A 16,533-nucleotide genomic window follows, 5' to 3' on the forward strand; every position below is an offset into this window, starting at 1 on the left:
CTGAGAGATCTGGCAGCACTATCAGCTGTTGCTGTTAACAGCTGTTGCAGCTCTTTACAGCTCTGGCAGCACTGTCAGCTGTTGCAGCTTTATACAGCGCTGCCAGATCGTTAAATTAAAGTTTAGGCAATGAGGCAATTGTAAACAAACTTGCTGCAATTGTTTAACGTTTTTTATAACTGAAGATGTTAAATGTGCAACGTGCAATTGGGCTGAAGCAGTGCCTCCGAGCCACACAACGACTCTATCACAGTGATGTGCGCGTACGCTTTGCTCCCAGTCCCACCGGCTATCTGCATCTTGGTGGCCTAAGAACAGCGCTCTACAATTATCTCTTTGCTCGACATTCAGGCGGTAAATTCCTGCTGCGCATTGAGGATACGGATCAAACGAGATTGGTGCCAGGTGCCACCGAGCGGCTCATCGAGGATTTGCTGTGGGCGGGCATAGAAATCGATGAGGGACCTGGATTTGCAGGTGACTATGGGCCATATATACAAAGTCAACGCCAGGAGCTGTACAGGTGAGTGTTTATATAATGTAGCATAGACTATAGTTAATACTCTCCTTTTTAGTGATGCTGTGGAACGTCTGCTGCAGAACGGCAGCGCCTATCGCTGCTTCTGCACGGAGCGTCGCCTGGAGCTGTTACGCAAGGAAGCACTGCGCACCCGTCAAGTGCCACGCTATGATAACAAGTGTCGCCATCTGACGAAGGCACAGCTGGAACCGCTCTTGGCCAAGGGCACACCACACTGCATACGCTTTAAGCTGACGGAGCACGAGGAGCCTTTGCAGGATCTCATCTATGGCAGCGTTCAACACAATGTTAGCGACACTGAAGGTGATCCGGTCATCATGAAAAGCGATCAGTTTCCCACTTATCATCTGGCCAATGTTGTGGATGATCATCACATGGACATCACACATGTGCTACGTGGCGTCGAGTGGCAAATCTCAACCACGAAGCATCTGTTGCTCTACAAGTAAGTAAATTCTTTACAAGAAAGGTTTCTATCTGCTAATCATATGATTCCTTACGTCTCTAGAGCCTTTGGCTGGCGACCACCACAATTTGGTCATTTGCCGCTGCTGGTCAATGCCGATGGCACCAAGTTAAGCAAACGCCAGGGCGACATTGGCATACAGCAGTTCCGGGAACGCGGCTACTTTCCCACAGCGCTGATGAACTACATTATCTCGGCAGGCGGCGGCTTTGAGCACAGACCAAATGAGAAGCCACAGCTGCTTTCGCTTGATGAACTGGCTCAGGAATTTCGCATAGAACGCGTGAACGCGCATCCAAGTCGTCTGAACTCAGAGCTGCTCAATGATTACAATCAGCTGGAGATTAAGAGGCGTCTAAGTGGCGAGCAGACACGTCCAGAGCTAGTAAAACTTGTGCAGCAGCTTGTAAAGCAGGCGTATCCAAGCCAGTAAATCTCTACAATTGTAAACCAGGAGCAATACTCATATAATCCCTTTTTTACAGCTCCAATCTGGATCTGGCGGAATCGCACATTCTGGACGTGCTCAACTGGGCGGCACAGCGTCTTCAACTAATCCAAGACTTGACCAGCAGCAAGCTGAGCTTTCTCTGGGTAAAACCCACTGAATATGAGCTAAAAGACTTGACTCCAGCTCAACTGCAACAGTTAATACCACAATTGACAGTCTTACCAAAGTTAGAAAAGGATTCTCTTAATGAAATGCTTAAAAACTATGCCGAAAAGCAGCAAATTAAGTTCCCCCTGCTGATGAAGACACTCCGTGCTGCATTGAGTGGATTAAAAGAAGGACCCGGCGTGGCGGAAATGATGGAAATATTAGGAAAATCCGTAGTACTAGAGCGACTTGAGGAAGCCATTAAAAAGCAGTCAATTGTGGAGTCAACGCGAAAGCGTCAACTCTGACTACATTTTATTTAATTCAAGGAAGGAGACATTACGATAGTTTTGATCGTTCGATTATGTATGATAATACGTATTTGTATATAGTATATATAATATATAGTTAATAAACTTAAACTGTTGTTTTGTTGAGAATATTTAAACCATGGCAAAAACATTCGCTTAAGCACCGCTCGCAAAATCCAATTTGGCATTTAGATCTTTCGACATTTTCCATTAATTATGTATTAGTTTTTATATATATTGATATTTGGTTGAAATTTTTTTATATGTTACTCGCTCGCTGTTTAACTAAAGTCGCGATTGGATAGCACAATGGGTGCGACGAGGCTCCAGCCATAGATGAAGATGCCCAACCAGCTGGATACGATTTTGACCCACATGGAAGCCTCGTTGGTATTGATCAATTCTATATCCGAATTGGGCTTATACCAGTTGGTCAACGTCATCATTACATACAAAGAAGCTGCAAATATAAATTTAATAGATTTTAAAATTATAATGTAGATTATTCCTTAATTAACATGAAAATATTCAGGAGTACCACAGAAATCGAAATCAACTGAAAATCTCCCAAGAGAAAGAGAAAATTTCGGTTGTTTTCGATTTCTGTAACATCCCTATTTAATTGATTTTTCTTTATTTGAATTTTTGACAATCTTTGCTACAATTATTAATTAAATTAAATATTTTCTTAAAACTTCAAGCTGTTAATTTTTCTAATTTCAGCTTGAAATTTTAAATAATGTGAAAATTGTATTTAAATTGCATTTAAAAATTTGTTGCTAATTAAAATGTAAATTATTGTACATTTTTTTAATGAATTCATTTAAAAATAAAATTAAAAGTTAAAATTTCCACTCAAATCTGTCCATAAATAAGAACATCTGCGATTTTCTCATTCTTTTAGATATTTCTTTTTGGTTTTTGTTTGTTTATTAAATTAGTCATAACTCTTGCTTGCGATGACTAATTTGAATAAAAGGGTATTCATAATATATTCATTGACTCACCGCAAATGAGCACAGTGTGGAATGCGGTCCAACTGTAGGTGACGCCTTCGGTTTCATTGTCCGTGGTGGGTTTTCCCTCGACGTGTCCCGTCTCTGTGTCTGATAGAGCTTCTGTTAAAACTATATTAGTTACAGGACATGTTGTCGGGCAAATTGTACACAGTTTCGTTCAAATAACCAAAGTAAACATTATGTTTAGTTAATTGGTTAGTGGAAGAGTTTAAAATAACGAACGTGTAGAAGCAAAAAAAAGAGTATAAAGTGTTAGTTTTTGTTAGCCCACAAAATATATGTACAGCATAAATGAAAAGTGATAGGAATTGTGGATGAAACTGTGACCTTTTGTGCATGACAAATGATGTTGCAAGTTGCAAGTTGTTATTGTTGCACGTACCACGTTTCTCGCTGTTGTCATTATTAATCTTGGACACTTCCACGGCGGAGCTAAAGCAATTGTACAGAATGCAGAGCAGCCAAACAACGAGGCCAATTATGTTGGTAGCATCAAAGGTGACCTTGGAGTTGTGGGTCGGTGGTGCAATTGTGCTGGTGACATTGCCATAACCGTCCCCGCCAAACATGCCCGGATTGCAGGCCTTCTCTGTTGATAAATGACAATTAATATACAATTTACAATTTAAATGTTGATGTTTATATTTTATAAAACCAACCCGGATTGTTGGCCACTGCGGACCAGGTCAAGTAGACAGTGTAGAGTGTGACCAGCGAGCTTTGTAGCAATCCCGAGTGGGGAAGACGCTCCTGCACCATTGGCAACACGGACAACACGCTGACGATCAAGCAGAAGATCAGATTGATGGAGATGAAGAACTTGTTGATGCCGCAACCAGTGGACTATAAATAAATATAATTATTATTAATTGTGAAAATTCGTTTGGGGAATCTTCCAACTCGTATAGTCTTTAAGATATAGGGTTTTACATGGACAGACACAAGTCTAAAAACCTGTGGAAGCCTCTGAGTACTAGGCTATTTAAATAAGTTACATTTAAGGAATAATTACTGTAGTAAAGTAGATGTAGAGCAAAGTAATGCCGGTTAGGGAAGCAATGTATCCAAGTAAAGTGACGCCAGCCAGAGCATAATAATAACCACGATTATTCTCCGCATTTTCTGCAAAAGAAAATTGAGTGATCAATAATATATACTCTATATTCATCATATTCCCATCTTACCAATCCAATTCTCAGACACGCTGTGTGCAAAGTCCACAATGATGATGAGTTGGACAAGGATGAAAGCCAAGCCGCCAACGAGTCCAACCCACATCATGGCCGGACCAAAGGAACCATCCGGTATGAAAATAGCCGCAATGGAGGCGCCAAAGCAAATCAGGAATTTCAAGGGCCAAAATTCATTTTGAATATGCGAACGAGGATCTCGAGAGCTCTTCACTCCCAGCATAATCACGGCCATGAGGGCAAAGAAACAGGCGAGTCCAAAACAGAGGCGATAAACGGCCATATAACCCAAGGCGTACTCACAATCCACCTGCATAGATCCCCCGGAGAAGGTGTCTATGGCCTTGGAGCTATACGTCGATGTGGAGTTCACACAAAAGGGTAACTTCTTCAGAGTACCCTGTAATCCCGGCGAGAGTGCAATCGCTCCCAGCACTGTGCCCACCAGCAACATGAAGGCGTACATGAAACGGGACGAGGAGGAGTTCTTGCAAGTGGGACAGGCGGAGCAGCACATGCTGGCCGCAGTGCCCGTGCAGCAGAGCGCGCACTGCAAACAAATTCAAAAATTAATCAAATCAATATACATTTTAGCTTTTTTTTCTTGGCCATTTTAACGCCAAGGCTGCCAACACTGAGAATCGATTTCAGTTTTATTTGCCATCTGCGCAATATGTTTATTGTTTATGCACCACACACTTTGTAGGTATTTGCTTGTAATTCATACACACCTGCGCCGCTGAACAAAGGCCCAATGCAGCGCCCATATTTAAGGTATTACTATACTTTGTTTGGATAAGTTTTTTATTGAAATTCTTTCTTTGTTGCACTGACGCACTTTGTTTGTAATAGAGTTGTGACGAATCGTAGCGATGGGGCAACCTTGGTTACCGAACTACTATCAAATGAACTAAGCACTCAATCATTTAGTTCACTTCATTTGAACGTCTGCCAGCCTTGACAAGTTACCGTTAGTTAAGAATTGGAAAGAAGAAATTGAATCTAGATCAATTTTTAGTTAAGATGCTTTGGGACCTTTTCTAAAAAGGATCTTCTTATGGTATTTTCTTTAATTTTGAAGCTGATATGTAAAAATTTCGTTTGAATTTATGTTAAACTTTGTCAATTTTCGAAATTTTTGTTTAATTATAACATTACTTATTATAAATGAACACCACTATTAAATTGTTTTTCAAATTTCTTATATTGTTGAAATTATTTATACATTTATTTTCTATTTTTAATTTTCGCGCCAAATCAACTTGTTAAATGTTGTGTTTTCCAGTACTGTATGTGGAGCACTTTTGGCTCGGAGGAGCACTTTCTGTTAAGTTAACAGAGTTAAGTCGATTATTTTTTAACAGCAACCCTTCTGTAATGTTGCCATGGCTGGAAAATATTGAAATGGAAATGTACCGTTCAGTTTTGTTTTGTGAGCGGTTGCGTCTGGTTGTTGCGGTACCATTCCATTTCCACTTTGCGCAAATTGTGTGGTGCATTTTTTGAAAACTGTAGTGGTGGTGACTCTGCGACTGCGACTGTGACTTCGTCTCTCTCTCTCTGTCAGTGTGTGTGCTCCGTATCCGTATTCGTGTATGTGTATGTGTGTGCGTGCATTTGAACAAGGAAAAGTGTGAAGAATCTGAAAGAAAGCGCAACTTCAAAAATAAAAAAAAAGAAAGAAAATTAATAAAATGGCAACCGAAGTAGCTCAAATACCCGCTGAGGAAACGCCAGCCGTTGCAGCAGCCGCAGCGACCACAGAAAACGCTGCTGCCGAGCAGGCGGAAAAACCTGCTGCTGCTGCTGCCGAGCCTGTCGCCGCTGCCGCCGTAGCTGAGAACGCTGCTGCCGCTAACGCCCAAGACAACAACAAAGAGGATGCGAAGGCGTCGCCTGCTGCCGCTGCTGCTGCCGACGGAGCAGCCGATGCTAAGAAAGATGGAGGAGAAGCCGCTGCCGCCGTCGCTGCTGCTGCGCCTGGAAAATCAGAAGCGCCCGCACAAAAGTTCAATGTGCACAAGACCAATTTTGAGAAGGACATTATTTATCTGTATCAGTTTTCGCGCACCCCTCTGCTGCCCTCCCTCTCCCCCTACTGCCTCAAAGTGGAGACTTGGCTGCGTTTGGTGGGACTCAAGTATGAGGTACATATACATACATACATATATAACTTATACATATATCCTTTAAACATATTTGAAAATTTACTTGATTTTCCAATTTCCTGGTGGGTCTTTCATCATTTTCTTCCCTAGCATACATATGTATGTACATATGTATTTTTGCGGTAGAGATTTTTTCTACACACACACACGCATACATTAAAACCGCCATGATTGTGTGCTAAGCCTGTGACCTGCCCGCGCATATGCTGAAAAGGGATACATTTAGCATTGCCTTCCTTTTCTTTCTATCCCGGCACACACGTATATACAAACACAGACTTCCAATGCGTGCTTGCCTGTGTTGGTGTTTGTGTGTGTGTACTCTCGTATTTGAACCTGTAGCGAGCCAGGCGTTTTTGTTGTTGCTGCCGCTGCTGCTGCTGGATTTTATTCCTGTCTGCTCTTATGCATGTGTAAGTGTACGTGTATGTGTGTGTTTGCGTATACATAAAATTTGTGTGTGCGCCGACGCCGCTGCGCTGGCCTGGTCTGGTCTCTGCCGCTGCCCTGCCTAGCTGCCGTTTTGCTCAGCTCTCTCATAAGTTGTGTTCCCCCTACCCCTCTACTCCACACTCTCCAACTCTAAAGTTGTGCTTCAAATTTTGCACTTGGCACTCTCATTCGCATGCTCTCTCGCTCTCGCTCTTGCTCGCTCTGTCTCTCCAGTGGCTCCCATTTTAATGCTTTGCTCTTTGTCTTTGTTGCAGCAGCTGCTGCCGCTGCAGCTCTGCTTCATTTAGTTTTTAATTTTTTTTTTCGCAGTGTCTGCCTTTGCCTTGCACAAATTCCAAGCCCCGTTTGTACCCGTTTTGTAATTGCTTTTAATAAAAATTGTTGCAGTTGTTGGTTGGCTCCCCACTCTCTTTTCATTTCCTCTTGCTGCATCCTCCCACTCTTAATACTCTTCATGCTTAATTCGGTCTGAAGTCGCAGTCGCTGTCGCTGTCGACGCCGCGCCTTATCTCAAGTAGCTGCTAGACAATTGCCTGTCACACTGTCCACTGTCCAATTGACAACGCTCCAAAATTTAAAAAAGCTTTAGGCGCGCGCGCGATGCGCTTTGCATATTTTTTATAATTATATTTTTGTGTACTCTAATATGTATATGTAGACTGCGACGGGGCAGAACTGGGTGCGGTCAAGGCACCCGCACGACGCAATTTGTTGTTTTAATCTTATTAATTACATTGCTTAATGAAAAATGCCACTGTGTGGTACGGAGGGAGAGAGTATGAGCGGGCAGGCATGATGGAAAGGGAATGTTTGGAATGTTAATTGATGCTTAAGCAAATGAAAATTCCACACACAGTAGAAAAACAACATCTTTGATAAATGCGCCGCCAGCAGCTTTTGCCATATGTTGCAGCTGCAACCGCAGTCGCAGTCGCTGCGTCGGCTCATTGAATTGATTTATCGCCCATTGACAGCGAAGAAAGCCGAAAGCAATTATGATTGACAGTCCGTCAAGCCCGCAGCAGACTTGAAGTATGTTTGTACAATGTACATACAGTATGTTATGAAAGTGTTTTGATAAGATCAAAAACTTGTATATGTACATATTTATTTTTTAAAAACCATAGACAAGAGTAATAAAACAAGAAATAGAATATAAACTATACAAATATATATAGTTATGGCCAACATATACATATAAATGTAAAGTAATAAAATAACAAATTCAAAAGACATTTAATAGTGGTGTTGATTTCTGTATTTAATAAAATTGTAATGTATTTAATCAAATAAATGTCATGAAATAATAAATATTTTATGCAGGAGAAATTGTTTTTACTAACTTTGCATTTGTCCAAACACTTTCATGACCAACTGTGTATGTGCAACGCATACTTTCCATTTTGTTGCGTTTTGTGATAACAGCTTAGCTGTAGCTTTGTGACAGTTGAGAGAGACAGAGAGGTCAATAAACTGACAACAATAATGCGAGGGTAGACCTTTGACATTTTCATTAATCAGCAACGAAGTGAGGGGCGCGTCTCTCGTGTAATCGAGTATTTCTCAATCCCCCCCCTCTGAGTCTTCGTCTCCTTCTCCGTCTCCCTCTCTACCCGCTTGTTGTTGTTATTATTGTAAACGCATTGCTGCATTTTGTATACATTATCAGGCAGGCGCTCAATTTTGCCTTGCCCAAAAATAAACAACAAAACCAAAACAGTTCCTGGCCGGGTGATAAAAACAAACGCATATTTTTCACACCACAAGCGTAGCGAGCGTGTCGAAACCATTAACAATAACAGCAGCAACAACAACAACAGCTTATTAGGCGAGGCTGCCGCCCGCATAGTTGGCATACCAAAGTGACTGCCATTTGTATGCACACACATATGCACATTGTATATTGTGCAATTAATTCACTTTTTCAATATGCATTACAAATAAAGCTGCATAAATTTCCATTTCAATTGAATTGTGAAAAATTGCGGCGTAAAATCTAAGCAAAGAAGCAGAACGAACGACAACAACAACAAAGAAGAGTAACAATTCTTTGATTATTCAAATTCAAATACAAATTTCAAATGTTGCCGCGTTGCCGTGTGCTACAAATATTGCCAGCATAAAGTTTTGCACATTGGCACGGTCTGGCAACTCTGTGCAGCAAAAAGGCATGCAACTGTACGTGTGCGGCGTTAGTGTGCGTGTCCATATGCATGCCTTATGTGTTTGCGTGTTTGTGTGTGAGGGGAAGTGGAGTTTAGCATTTCTGTTGTTGTTGTTCTTTCAAATGCTAACGACAAATGCAGTCAAACGTTGAGCGCTGCTTTTGTTTTTCTCTTTCATTTTTTTTTTTTTTTATTGTGGCTGTTGTTGTTTTTTGTTTTTACTTTAATTAATAGCCGCATATTTGCGTTAAAACAAAGGCTGGTCATACATGCATATGAAATATGCAATAACAGTGCAACGGCTGCGACAGTCGCTGCCTTTGTTGTTGCTCACTCACTCGCACACACAGATTCAGTCAGTCAGTCATTGCTAAAACTCCTCTCTTTGCTTTTGACAGGGTGTGGATTTCCACTCTCACAATCACACACACACACACACTCTCACTTACACGCAGACACTGCATAATTGCATGGCGTGTTGACTGCAGTTGTTGTTGTTGTTGCTCGTTCTTGTTCCTGTTCTTGTTCTTTTCTCTTTGTCGTGTCTTTAACATGCATTCAATTGTTGCCAATGCTAAACTCTACACTGCACCAAAATTGAGGCCCCGTCGCCGCTTAATTGGCATAATGATTTAATAAAAAATAAACATTTGCATTGTATAGCGACAATGCGTCGCCGGCTTCGCTGCCGCTGTCTCAGTCGCTGCCCTTTGCTGTCATACTCTTGCTCTCTTCCACTCCCAACTTCTCTTGTATTTTGTCGGCGACAGTTATGCGTTGGCGTAAGCTTCTTCTTCCATTTTGAAGCAGCCTTTTTTGTGGATCATTGGAATTAAATGTGGCGACGGCGACGACGACTCCACCCTTTTCAGCCTGGACAGCAACGATGCTGCTGCTGCTGGAAAGCATAATCTTTCTCTCATATGCTGCGCTCTTCTCTGCTCTCTCTCTTCTTATGCTGCTTTTAGTGTATCTGTTTGGGTGTGCGTGTGCGTGTTTGCAACCACACCCTGCCTCTGTTTTTTCCCTCCGCGCTAAAGCATAAAATATGCGACGCCCCGATATAACTGTTTGCTTTTGTTGTGGACAATTTCTAATTAGAAATTATATGCATACAACAACAACAAAAAATCAACCGGACATAACTGTCACTTTTTTTGTAACGGCCTAACGGCGCGTACGTATCCATATCCCATTTATATATGTACGTGTGCATGTACCCACTGGAACGTCTGGCAAAGCGCGTTGACTGACAGCGGCACTGGAAACTGGAATATGCCAAATTCAAATAGCGGCAATTGGAAGTTTTCCCTCGTGTGCGTTCGTCTGTGTAATTTTACAAGCACTTTGCGCATGTATGTGTGTGCGTGCGTGTGAGTGAACACACAGTGGGGGTTGTTGGGTGTTGGTTTTGCTTTTTCGGTACAGCTTTTTGTAGTGGTTGGTTTTGGCAGCATCTCTTTGGCATACATACATATGTACATAAGTATACATGTAATTGTATATATATGTATGTATATAGGCCTATGTATGTCATGAGCGTCATCTAGCGGCCGGAACGGTAACCCCTGCCCCAAACGCAGCCTTTCGATTCGCGTGGGAGCAGATTGAACTACATTACAAGCACATTAGTCATGTACACACACACACACATACATAATCAGACACTCCGTGAATTGGAATGCACGACGATATGGGATAACTCATTGAGGAGGTGGGGGTTATCAACAGAAATGCGCCTCACCCACCCATTACTCATCCCTGGTTTAATCAACTTACACACAGCGTTGACAACCCAGCTTATTTCCCGCCAGATTTGGAGTTTTTCGCATGCCAATGTTTAATGTTCAAATAACTTCTGAAATTATTTCAAATTATAATTACTGGATTTATATATAAATAAAAATCTCTTTGTCCTTACTCACTCATTCAGTGACTGACTGAACATTGCACGGGTCAAGTCATAAGACCTAGTACTGTATATAAATAGTTCAAACTTTGATTTTTTTAATTTTATAGTATACCAAAAATTATGATCCTTGAGATCTTGGTGTTTTTTAATACTGATCTAGAATATATATGCTTAATGTGCCTATTTTTAATAGCTTTAGTTTGTCAAATCAGCCTCAAAACTATAATAGCTTTTTATCTGGCTTTCTGACAGATTTCGTAGCGTTTTCCCGGCTATTTTTAAATGTTGATAGCGCTTATTTAGACCCTGAAGACTTGTCACTTGCTTACTCATTGCTTGTTTTTGTGTTTAACGGACATTTAAATGTATATTTTTATTTATTGTATTTTTACAGAATGTCGATCATAAGATGCGCTTCCGTTCCAAGAAGGGTCAATTGCCTTTCATTGAGTTAAATGGCGAGGAGATTGCCGATTCGGCCATCATCATTAAGGAGCTGTCGGCCAAGTACGAGAAGAATCTGGATGCGGCTTTAACTGCTGAACAGCGCAATGTGTCGTATGCCACAATTGCCATGTTGGAGAATCACTTGATTTGGATCATCTTCTATTGGCGCGCCAAGTATCCCGATAATGTACTCAAGGGATACAAAGTGAATTTGCAGCATGCGTTGGGATTGCGTTTGCCCAACTCCATTTTGAATTTCTTCTTTAAGATAACATTCGGTCGCAAGGTAATTTGAGCAATCGAGCGATAATAATCGATAAGTAGTTAATCAGTAATCGAGAAATCAGTAGCTGCAAGTAAAATTTCTATAATTTCCATTGAATTTCTGACATCGGCACTTTTCTGATGTTTATGGAAATTGGAGTCGGCTTTTCCGGCTGCGTTTCTAATGGTTCTCTGGCATTTCTGGCTTAAAGTAAATAAACATTAGAATGAGAAACAGAAACAGAAGGCGATAAATATAATATTGGAATCGTTGGCATATTATGTTGCACCTTCCAGAAATGGTTTCAGACCCATCGAGAACCGTAACATAAACATTGTTTAAAGCCGTAAATATAAAATTGAGCATAAACAATAACGGTGCCTGCTTCTTTTTTGCTCCTTTGCCTTTATTGTTTATGCTCAGCATTAAATGCGACAAATTCGTAGATTTTTCTCTCTTTTTCTCACTCACTACCTTTCTCATATAACCCATAATTGAAATAATAATATACAAATACCCTTAAAAGAACAACAAAAATAGAACTGCAATAAGTTAGAGATGGAAGAACATCGATGTTTCGATTGAAGTATTACTTTAATCGATGCATCTAAAATGTTAGTGGAACTTAAAAAGAATTAATGAAAGATTTTTGCATTAACAAATATAGAATATATTAAAAATTAGAATTAATTAGAAATCTAAAAGTATTAAACATTAGAACAAATTGAAATTTTGAAAATATTAAAAACTAGAAAGTATTAAAAATTTGATAATATAACTAACTAAAATCTATTAAAAAAAAAATAAAAATTAGATAATATTTAAAATTAGATAAAATTGAAATTAATTTTCTTTTAAATTTTTCTTTAAACTTTCCTTAATTCTTGGCAATTAAAATTTTGTCTATTAAATTTGTTTAAACTTTCTTTTATAAATTAAATAAATCGATTTTACATCGATGTTTTTCCAACTCTGCAATAAGAACCAACAAAATATTAAACAAAAAACGAAGCCAATCAACATTCCATCATTATCACTAACTCTTGCATGGTGTTTTTTCTCTTTTTTTTCATTTTTATATATTTTTATGTTAATTTCGATGGTTTCTCCTTCAACTACCAACTACCACCTAACTGTACGTGTGTTAATGTATTGTGTAACAACTCCCTGACCCTCAATAACCCCACCTTCCACGTTGTGCATCCTCTGCATTTTGTTCACCTTTAACCAAAAAAAACCAAAACCCAAAAAAAAAAAAAAAAACAATTTGCAATTTGTTGCACCCAAAATATTCAACACAAAAAGTGGTTCCAGGGTACGAAAAAGCTCAAGGCGCATGGCATCGGTGTGCATAGCGCCGAGGAGATTGAGGAGTTTGGCAAGAATGATCTGAAGGTGCTCAGCGAGATGTTGGACTGCAAGCCGTTCTTCTTTGGGGATGAGCCGACCACTTTGGATGTGGTCGCCTTTGCGGTGCTATCGCAACTGCATTATCTGTCCAAGGATATTGCGTATCCATTGCGCGATTATATGACCGAGAAGTGCCCCAATTTGATTGGACACGTCTCTCGCATGAAGGACAAGTGCTTCCCCGACTGGGATGAGATCTGCACAAAGCTGGATCTGAATGCGCACATTCCCAAGCCAGAGTGAGTTTCCCCTCATTTCCATATCATATCTACATGCTCTACTAATTCTTCTCTTCTTGCTCCTTACAGACCTGAGACCAAGGAGGGCAAAGAGGGCGGCGAGCAGGAGAAATCAAATGAGCAGGAGGGCACTGAGGGTGACAAAATTGAGAAGGAGTTGGAGAAGGACAAGGTAAACTATATACATATATATATATCATCTGTAAGCTATAGAATCTTATTACAACTCTCTTTCTTTCACAGTCGAACGAGAAGGAATCGACCGAGGAGAACAAGGAGAAGGAGGAAACTAAGTAAAGCGCCGTTAGTTATATATGAATATCTATCTATATATATATATGAAAAGGAGACGGAAGAATGAATGGAATGCGAACAACAACAACACCCCACATATATACATAGTACTATACTAATACTATATCTATAGTATATATATACATACTTATATATATATACACATATATATATATAGTATATAGCGCTCATATATATTAACAATTCGAAAGGCAGAAGAATCATTTAAAACATAGGACAACTGTAAAGCAAACAGGCAGATCAAGATAAAAAGAAACAAAACAAAAACGTAAAAGATAAACAAAAAAAAAAGAAGAAAAAGAACGATCCACTCAAAAAGAAAACAAAAAAAAACAAAAACGTATATACAATAACGTAACGTAAAAACTTTGGACATCTTTTTTTATATATATACAAAGTAAAAAACCAAGACGAAGAGAAGAAGAAAAAATTGATAAGAAAATCCAAAAAAAAAAAAAGGAAACCGTAAAAACATTTAGTATAAAATTATAAAAGTTTATACGTATAAGAGAAAAGGATGATGACGACGAAGGAGAAACAAAAACAAAAGAATTATAAAAATTAGTTAAAGAACTCGAATGAAAAGTAAATCAAAGTGAGAATGAAAGATAGTAAGAAAGATGAGTTAAAAGGGTGAGAAAAACGGTGTAGAACAGCATACAATACGCATTAACCATTAGTTTTTCATTAAAGCGATCTATATAATACACTCATACACTCACTCGACACTCACACAGCCATGTATACACAAATACACACACATTCACTGTCACTCACACATACACATATACAGACATATTGCATTATGCAGCAACAATTGCAACTCGATGGTATTGTTTACTCTTCCAAAATTTATTAAGCTTAAAGTATAAAACAAAAAGAAGAAAGTGCGGCGAAAAAGTATATATACATATATATATATGATATGATTATGATATATAATATATATGATATGTAGGTGATGCTTAGGATGATGAGAAAAGTTGATAGAAATGAGAAGAAAGAAGACGGATAAGAAGAAGAAAGTTGACAAGGGGCCGCTGCTGATAATTAAGTTTATTTTTTATATATATATGATTGCAAATAGTAATTTTTTATTCATGTGTGCAAATAATTAAATAAAAATATTGAAAATTTATTACTTATAATTATATATACATTATATACGCCCCTATCATAAAGATGTGTATAAAAAAAAAACAAACAAAACAAACATGTAAAATTGTTTATTATTGTTTTTGTTTCTCATGATTTCCATTTTGGGCATCGGCTTCTTTTGCCCAGCGTGTTGCTTTATATGTTTTTTCAAAAACAAATTCGAACCAAAAAACAACAAAAAATACTCGGCATAAAGTAAATTAAATAAATTTAACTATAATTTTTGGTATACAAACAAAAAAAAAAAACAAAATTTAAAATAGGCTCATTCGATTTTATGTTTCGTCTTTTCTTTTACATATGTTCTTTTTATACAAATAAAAGTTAATTTTAATTATGCAAATATGATATAAAGAATTATACATAATTTCTATTGTAATTAACGCTGCGAATAACAAGAAAAAACATCAAACTTAGTAGACAAATCTGAGATGAAAGAAAAGAAGAAGAAGAATCATAAAACAAACTGACACAAAACTCATGCAAATATTTGGAGATTTCGAACCTCTTCGAATTCTCCCAGAAACAAACTTAAAGCCCTGCTTTTCCATGGGTTCTATTTTTCGGTTTTTCGCTGTTCCATCAACTGCACTTTCAAATTCTACTCCCATTCTACACCCGCCAACGCCGCGAGCAAAGATACAAAATCAAAGTCAACAACAAAATGTGGCATAGAAGAAATCAATAAACAAAAGAGAGAGAAGAGGAGAAAAAAAAAACAAATTTTTAATAGGGTAAAACAAAAAAAGAAACACGGAAAACTAAAAGAAACCAACCGAAACAACAACAACAACAAATCGCCAAATGCGGCGTGCAATGAGGCGAATAAAAGTGAAACAAATTAGGAGACAGAGAAAGAGAAAGAGAGGAAGAGACGGAGAAGAACAAGCTGAAGAAAGGGAAAGAGTATGAGAAGGCCGGCTAGAAGAATCTCCATAACGATACGATTTGTAGACTATGCAAGTATTTTTATGTATTAAAGGTTATGTTGTAAGTTTTTATCACAATATTTGTATTGTAGCTGCTCAGTGTTTTATATGATTATATAAAATGGATAAAACCGAAAAAGAAAACAAAACAAAACAAAAAAAAAAACCAACCAACCGGACAGACAAAAAATTATTGTATTACATACATCTTATATATAATAAATATGCTTCTTAATAAAAAAAAAAAAAAACAAAAAAAAAAGGCAAATACAACTTATTTATGACGGAGGATTTACGGAAGACACGATAACCTAAGCTGGGGTGGCTTACATCAACTTGGAAAAGAAACCAACAATTAGCAACAACAACAACAACAACAATGGTATATGAAACCAACTAAAGCAGAAAGGAAAAATTAATTATGATACTTGAGTTATCTTTGACGTATAGTTCTGATAACTTGCTCGAGTTGTGCCAGGCTTCCTAATGCTTAGAATAATTAAATTATCTTTCTGCAAGAGTTTCGATAGCAGCAATGCGACACCAGGAACAGCAACAGCAACAGCACCAACACCAAACACAGTCCCAGTGACAGCTCAAGTTCACCACAGATAGCAAAAAGTGTATACCCTGTAAAAATTAAGTGCTTGAGAACTGCATGGGATTGCATACGAGAGGCAACAATGGGCATATATCACCTTATAAAGCGTATATATTTAAATTCTAAGAGCTAGAGACCCCAAATCAGGTTTGTATTTATATAAGGTGCTTAAATTCCATTTCAAAACAGAAAAATAATGTTTTTATTTTAACTTATAATAGCTTTGTTTTCGTAAAATGCAAATTTTTATATTAATCTTATAGTTAAGAACATGAAATTGGGCTTACAAACAGAATAATACCTTTTCTAAATATCCCAAAAATTTCATGATGATCGCTTATTATTC

General features: G+C 38.4%; 3 protein-coding genes across 6 annotated transcripts; 2 read left to right on the forward strand and 1 right to left on the reverse strand.

Moving 5' to 3' along the window:
• Window positions 1–115: 115 nt before the first annotated feature.
• On the forward strand, window positions 116–2,027 carry LOC117787691 (probable glutamate--tRNA ligase, mitochondrial). Its single transcript, XM_034626284.1, has 4 exons — window positions 116–523; window positions 576–986; window positions 1,050–1,436; window positions 1,493–2,027. Exons 1-4 carry the CDS (start codon window positions 186–188, stop codon window positions 1,911–1,913), a joined length of 1,557 nt encoding a protein of 518 aa, XP_034482175.1. The 5' UTR covers window positions 116–185; the 3' UTR covers window positions 1,914–2,027.
• Window positions 1,882–5,015, reverse strand: LOC117787692 (serine incorporator 1). Of its 3 annotated transcripts, none has more exons than XM_034626287.1 (7): window positions 4,857–5,015; window positions 4,120–4,675; window positions 3,948–4,057; window positions 3,595–3,778; window positions 3,318–3,524; window positions 2,924–3,022; window positions 1,882–2,376 (listed from the first exon to the last, which is right to left on the reverse strand). In XM_034626287.1, the coding sequence occupies exons 1-7, from the start codon at window positions 4,890–4,892 to the stop codon at window positions 2,198–2,200; spliced, it is 1,371 nt and encodes a 456-aa protein (XP_034482178.1). In that variant the 5' UTR covers window positions 4,893–5,015; the 3' UTR covers window positions 1,882–2,197. The 3 variants fall into 3 exon arrangements, with proteins under 3 accessions (XP_034482178.1, XP_034482177.1, XP_034482176.1); XM_034626286.1 differs by having other exon boundaries at window positions 2,924–3,034; XM_034626285.1 differs by having other exon boundaries at window positions 2,924–3,043; window positions 4,857–5,014.
• A 506-nt stretch (window positions 5,016–5,521) lies between these two features.
• Window positions 5,522–14,829, forward strand: LOC117789237 (failed axon connections). Of its 2 annotated transcripts, none has more exons than XM_034628344.1 (5): window positions 5,522–6,272; window positions 11,218–11,556; window positions 12,841–13,184; window positions 13,254–13,356; window positions 13,428–14,829. In XM_034628344.1, exons 1-5 carry the CDS (start codon window positions 5,820–5,822, stop codon window positions 13,479–13,481), a joined length of 1,293 nt encoding a protein of 430 aa, XP_034484235.1. In that variant the 5' UTR covers window positions 5,522–5,819; the 3' UTR covers window positions 13,482–14,829. The 2 variants fall into 2 exon arrangements, with proteins under 2 accessions (XP_034484235.1, XP_034484236.1); XM_034628345.1 differs by having other exon boundaries at window positions 12,850–13,184.
• Window positions 14,830–16,533: the final 1,704 nt, after the last annotated feature.

This window comes from Drosophila innubila (assembly GCF_004354385.1).
Source record: "Drosophila innubila isolate TH190305 chromosome 3L unlocalized genomic scaffold, UK_Dinn_1.0 0_D_3L, whole genome shotgun sequence".
Taxonomy (NCBI): Eukaryota; Metazoa; Arthropoda; class Insecta; order Diptera; family Drosophilidae; genus Drosophila; species Drosophila innubila.

Excerpts from the sequence above, each read along its gene's own strand:
- LOC117787691 (XM_034626284.1), top strand. The coding sequence starts at position 186 with ATGTTAAATGTGCAACGTGCAATTGGGCTGAAGCAGTGCCTCCGAGCC. Across the intron at positions 524-575 it reads CAACGCCAGGAGCTGTACAG|TGATGCTGTGGAACGTCTGC; the intron begins GTGAGTGTTTAT and ends TCTCCTTTTTAG. Across the intron at positions 1,437-1,492 it reads AAGCAGGCGTATCCAAGCCA|CTCCAATCTGGATCTGGCGG; the intron begins GTAAATCTCTAC and ends CCTTTTTTACAG.
- LOC117787692 (XM_034626285.1), bottom strand. The coding sequence starts at position 4,892 with ATGGGCGCTGCATTGGGCCTTTGTTCAGCGGCGCAG. Across the intron at positions 4,058-4,119 it reads CGTGTCTGAGAATTGGATTG|AAAATGCGGAGAATAATCGT; the intron begins GTAAGATGGGAA and ends TTTCTTTTGCAG. Across the intron at positions 3,044-3,317 it reads TGACAACAGCGAGAAACGTG|TTTTAACAGAAGCTCTATCA; the intron begins GTACGTGCAACA and ends TAACTAATATAG.
- LOC117789237 (XM_034628344.1), top strand. The coding sequence starts at position 5,820 with ATGGCAACCGAAGTAGCTCAAATACCCGCTGAGGAAACGCCAGCCGTT. Across the intron at positions 6,273-11,217 it reads TGGTGGGACTCAAGTATGAG|AATGTCGATCATAAGATGCG; the intron begins GTACATATACAT and ends GTATTTTTACAG. Across the intron at positions 13,185-13,253 it reads GCGCACATTCCCAAGCCAGA|ACCTGAGACCAAGGAGGGCA; the intron begins GTGAGTTTCCCC and ends TGCTCCTTACAG.